Below are 6,659 nucleotides of genomic sequence, written 5' to 3' on the forward strand. Positions count from 1 at the left end.
ATATATATATATACATACATATATTTATATATATATATATATATAACTACATATGTATACATATATAAACATATATACATACACACACACACACACACACATATATACACACAAATCATCATCATCGTTTAACATCTGCTTTCCATGCTAGCATGGGTTGGATGGTTTTTAACTGAGGACTGGCAAGCCAGCTGAGTTCCTTTCGAGTGTTGGGCCTGACAGAGGCTAGGTGGCTGAGTTCTTTCAAGCATTGGACTTCATAGAAGCAAAGTGGCCAAGTTCCTTTCGTGTGTTGGCCCTCACGGAGGCAATGACCAAGACCTTTGGCATTATGTCATGCTTGAGATGAAGACCCATCAAGCTGAACAAAATCGCAATCATGGCAAATACCGGTGTCACGCAAATGGCACCTGTGCCGGTGGCATGTAAAAGCGCCCATTACACTCTCGGAGTGGTTGGTGTTAGGAAGGGCATCCAGCCATCGAAAACCATGCCACATCAGACTGGAGCCTGTCTAACCCATGCCAGCATGTAGTTGCATATCTAGACATGCTAATATATTTAAATGATAACATATGTATGTATGTATGTATGTATGTATGTAATTATTAAATTTAATTCAAGACTTCTTGAAATAGAGAAAAATTCAGTTTCTAACCTAGATCCAAGGCTCCTTCGTCGGAATTTCAACATCAACAACAGGGTATTTTTTGTTTGTGTGTATGTATGTGCAGATTTGTATAATTTATGTATGTGTGTGCAGATGTGTATGTTTTATGTATGTATGTATGTATGTATGTATGTTATCAATCAGTTTCATTTCTGTATTTCTTATCCTTAGAGAAAGAGCCGGACTCTAACATAGATTCAAGGCTCCTTCATTGGAACTTTTATCAACATCATCTAGGTATTTGTGCATATGTGTGTGTGTGCAGTATTTGGTGTTAGTGTATGCGCAGATTTGTATGTTTGTTTTATGGATGCGTTTTTAAGTCTAGATGCATGCATATGTATTTATGTGCTAAATTTTTGGAATATGTATGTATGTATGTATGTACATATGTATGTACGTACGTATGTATATATGTATGTATGTACATATGTATGTATGTACGTACGTATGTATGTATGTATGTATGTATGTACATATGTATGTATGTATGTATGTATGTATTAATAAGAAAATAAGCAAATTCAGAGAACATAACTAATGAGAGTGCTGCCAAACAATAGTTTCTACTCTTAAGAATGCCAAAGTGAACAACTGGTCATTATATACACATGGAAGATTATTTTAAAGATGAAATTCGAAACTTTGGTATACAGGAGAGACCAAAATGAAACTCCCTTTCTCACATAAGGAACCTGTACAACAACAATTTGGCATGTGAAGGTCTTTGGTTGTACAACCAGCACCCCAAACAGATTACAAAAGCTGACTAAAGTTTTCCCTGAGATTTTTAAATGAGTGTATTTCTCCCTAACATACCAAACCAACCATCTGTAAAAGGCCAGCTTGAGATGATACGTAGTCTAAAGAACCCAACAAAAGCATTGCACTCCTTGGTATACACAGACAAGATAAAAAGAAGAAAAAGAAAAAAATTCAGTTTTGAAGGTAGTATTTTCACATGTCACTGGTTGGTGTGCATGTGTGTGTGTGTGTGTGTGTGAATTCAAATGCATATTAGTAGATGTGAAATAACTGTATGTATAAATATATATATATGTATATATATATATTGTTTTTTTTGTTGTTGTGTCTGGGGAGAGTCATATTGTCTTAATGCCTTATTTTCTAACACACTCACTGGTTCAATTTCCACTCATTTATTATTTATATATTATTTTCTTTCAAAATTTTCGTTACTTTTGCAACGTTATCAATGGAAGTTGACTCTGTTATTTATTTCAACATGCAAATTCACATAAAAGAATCTCGCAAATCAGATACAAAAACGAAGTATATACATATAAATACATACATACATACAAGAGTATATGTGTCTGTCTGTTTTTTTAGGATGGTGTGTATCGTTGTATGGAAACAAAAGAGGAACAGTGTACTCTGTACATAATGCAGATTTAACTTTTTTTGCAAGTGTCAGAAGTGTACCTCTATCATGATACATCATTGCTTCATTTGAATAATAGTTAAGTGTAAAACTCAGAGCAATGGACAGTGAAACCTCAAATTCCTGAGGACACGGACACACACACACACACACACACACACATATAGATATGACAATGGGAAGACGATTTGGTTAAGCAATTTGGATCAAAACAGAAGAGAATGGTGCAATCAAGGCAGAATTGGAAGCACATTGTGACCAGTGGTGTATAACGCCATCTGTTGGTCTGATCAATAAATATATATATATACCGCCATCATCATCATATCTATCTATCTATCTATCTATCTATCTATCTATCTATATATATATATATATATATATATATATATATATATATATATATATACATATATATATATATACATATATATATATATATACATATATATACACACATATATATATACATATATACATGCATGTATACATACATACATACATACACACACATTCATACATACATGCACACACACATATATACATACACACATATGTAAAGAGATGGGTGTATAGATACATACACATACAAACTTAAAACCACACCATATTTAACATGAACTAACCCCGGCTTGAAGAGTCTGTGAAGAGTCTTGAGTACAGCCATTGCTTTAAGACCAAGCAATAAAAAAAAAAATAACAATAATGATAATAATGATAATGATAATAAAAACAGCATTAATTAAGATAAATTATCAAGCATGCGCAATGCTTATATATAATGAGGCATGTCAAAAAGGGAATGATAAAATTTGCACATTATAGTTGTATTAAGTCATACATACATTTGTACATACATGCATGCCAGCATATTATATACATGTATACATACAATCATACATACATATTCCAACAGACAGAGCCACAAATGACAGCAGATCTATTGTCATAGATATCAAACGGTGGATTCATATGATACTTTTGAAGCTATAGTTCTAATTGAAATGTCATCAGAAAACGATGTTGTCTTGATGCTGTCTTTGCCAGAGTCCACTGAACTGATGGAGTGGGATGGAGTCTTCAAAATGCCAGGACGAGAATTTGGTGTCTTTGAATAGGAACCGAACTGATTGTGGCTGGCATATCTACCTGATATTGTTTGTACCTGGCATTGATCTTCTTGAGAATTGCTAGACTATATCAAGGAAAGAAAAATATATTCAAAAACAGTGCAAAATAAAATTAGCTATTAATTAGTATTGTTATGATTTTAATGAATTCCTGATTCTATCATATCTATGGAATAATATGAAGAGTCAGGATGATATTATAGTCACAAGATTATAGGGAATTAGAGTAAAAATAAATGTAACAAACAAAAATGCTTTTGATGTAAGTAAAAAAAAGTGAATTTAGGAGAAAATAAAATTCCAGTTATATTTGCATAAATTTCAAGTACATTAATGCAAATAAAAAAAAACAAAGAACAAAACAAAGATGACACTATATAACATTCTTTCAAGACACAAGATATTTTCAAATTTGTTTTTTTCAACCACATAGAGCCATTGCAAGAATCTCAGTAAAAATAAATATATTTATGACAGTAAGATTATACATATTCATAAACAGCTTTTTTTACAGTGAAGATAAAACACACACACACACACACACACACACACACACACACACACACACACACACACACACACTCACAGACACACACTATTACAAAAACAATTAAATTTACAAAGAACCCACTCAGCAATAAAACAGTTCTTAATTTTTTTTTTTTTTTCTTTTGACTATTCCTCTGATAGCATTCAGTGAGACCTCATTAACTGGATACATAGCCATCGATGATCTACAGTGAACTGATGAGAAAGTTACAGTTGTTCCATTTTGGATAATGATTATAGATTTTTGGAAATTGGAGCATTTGGCAAAACCACTAACTGCCTTAGTATCAATACTGAGAAGCTGAGATTAAGAAAACCAGAAAGAACATGCCTGCTCAGAAGATCAAAGGTATAAATTGTCAAAGGTACAAGCAAAATATATAAAACATTCAGAAAGTTCAGTTTGTAATAACATCCACACATGCAATGCCATGGAGGCCTGAGCCAATGTGTACATGTGCACATATGTATGTGCATACATATGTACATACATGTAGACACACACACACACACACACACACATATATATATATATACATGTGAGAAGGGATGACCACTAAGTGGACATCCTTTACTCTAGAAAGCAAGAACATTCTTTTCTTTTGTGGTTTGACCGTTGATGGTCGATTTCTAGCATAATGGATGTCCACTTAATAGTCATCCCTTCTCACATGTATGTAATATAATTTTTCTGAATTTTCAGAATTTTCTTTATGCTAGGCCACTGGTTTTAAATTGGTCTTAATTAAATTAATATCCAATTTATCACTCTTATTATTTAAATTACATATATATATATATATATAGGAGAATATACGAAAAAACAACAACAGACGAGGACAGGTGGTGTAAAGTCTACTTGCCAACGTAATGTCACAGTCCTGCACAGGACAATGTTACCACTGTCGCTGCTGCTGCCACCAGAAAAATATCTTTTCCAGCTGGCTACTGATATATGCTCTGTGTCTGTATATTGTAAGCAAGGGAGTCTACTGCCTCTTTACTAGCTGAAGCAATACCTGCAGACCAATGGTTTCTGGGTGATTTCCCTTTTTTGGTACAGGACAATCGCTGGCTAGAGATGGTAGGTACTCGACCTTGCTCAAAGTATATACTTTTAAAGCAACACACAGTTGCTGATCTCATAAGTAGAAAAACAACTGATTTTAAATCTCTGAATGGGAAATGTGTAATAACTGTACCAAACAGTAAAGCCTATTTGCCAATGTAACTTGGTAGTCCTACGCAGGATGATGCTACTACTTTTTAGCCCCAGGAAAACATCTTTTCCAGCAGGCTACTAACACATGATCTGTGTCTGTATACTGTGAGCTGGTGAGTATACATACATACATATATACATACATACATACATACAAACATACATGCATACATATATACATACATAGATACATACGTACATACATACATATGCACATACATATGCACATACATACATATGTACATACACACATACATACGTACATACATACATATGTACATACATACGTACATACATACATGCATCCATACAGGCATACATACATTCATACATACATACAGGCATACATACATGCATACATATATACATACATACATATATACATACATAATACATACATATATATGTATGTGCATACATACATATGCACATACATATATACATACATACACACATACATACATACGTACGTACATACATGCATACATACATATGTACATACATACGTACATACATACATGTATACATACAGGCATACATACATAAATACATACATGCATACATACAAACAAACAAACAAACAAACAACACTACCCAGCTTGATTTTTTTCTAAATTCCAATGAAAAATTCTTTCTTTGCACAGATAGAAACTAACCAACTCTTTCTCTATGGGTGATAAATAAAATACAAAAAAATAAAACCAGCAAAACATACATACATACATCTGTACAAATCGTATCAGGATAATTACCCCCCACCCCGCCCAGGGCAATTACCCTCTCATAGGACAATTCCGCACCCGCTAACAACTACCCTGTAGGACTATTACCCCCTTTGGTTAATTACCCCCTCTCAAATATATTAAGAAGTTTTAAATCATCATCAGTTGTACTCAGGGTAATTGGCCTTGGGTGGGGTGGTTATTGTCCATGGGTAGGGGTAAATGTCCTAGACTCATACAAATATATATACATCTGTTTGTACATGAATGGACACACACAAATATAACTAACTGTCTGAGTACCAATCTTAAGAATTTAAACTCCACAAAACCAGAAGGAATGTAACCAATTAAGAAATTACACATCATTAAAAGAACTGTAAGAATATGTGAAATATTCCAGTTATAGTATGTAGACACAAGTATACAAACAGATGTATATATACACATATATATGTCAAAACTTACACATTATACTGTCAATGACAGTTGCCCATACATATATACATACATAAATACATAAATACATACACATACAAACATCTACATATATGTACATATATATATACACAAATATACAAACAAATATATGCACATATACATAAGTCAAATCATACACGCTACATTGTTAATGAAATGTATATATAAATATATCACCATCATCATCATTATTGTTCAATGTCTGCTTCCCATGCTGGCATGGGTTGGATGGTTTGACTGAGGACTGGCAAGCAAGGAGGTTGCGCCAGGCCCCAATCTGATCTGGTAAGGTTTCTACAGCTGGATGCCCTTCCTAATGCCAACCACTTTGAGAGTGTAGTGGGTGCTTTTTATGTGCCACCGACACGGGGGCCAGTCAGGTAGCACTGGTATCAACCACACTCGAATGGTGCTTTTTATGTGCCATCGGCACTGGCATACATACATACATACATATATATATATACATATATATATATAT

At 33.5% G+C, this 6,659-nt stretch overlaps 1 protein-coding gene across 4 annotated transcripts in view; it reads right to left on the reverse strand.

Moving 5' to 3' along the window:
- LOC106880479 (sodium-coupled monocarboxylate transporter 1) overlaps positions 1 to 6,659 on the reverse strand; it is a 177,370-nt gene that overhangs the window by 51,398 nt on the left and 119,313 nt on the right. For 3 of the 4 annotated variants that reach the window (XM_052966176.1, XM_014930423.2, XM_014930422.2), the window contains one exon: positions 492 to 3,270. The exons of the other annotated variant lie outside the window; for it this stretch is intronic. In XM_052966176.1, coding sequence (XP_052822136.1) covers positions 3,031 to 3,270 — 240 coding nt within the window. In that variant the 3' untranslated portion in view covers positions 492 to 3,030. Of the gene's footprint in view, positions 1 to 491; positions 3,271 to 6,659 lie in introns of those variants that run through there. 4 annotated transcript variants of the gene reach the window in all.

Source organism: Octopus bimaculoides, chromosome 3, assembly GCF_001194135.2.
Source record: "Octopus bimaculoides isolate UCB-OBI-ISO-001 chromosome 3, ASM119413v2, whole genome shotgun sequence".
NCBI lineage: Eukaryota > Metazoa > Mollusca > Cephalopoda > Octopoda > Octopodidae > Octopus > Octopus bimaculoides.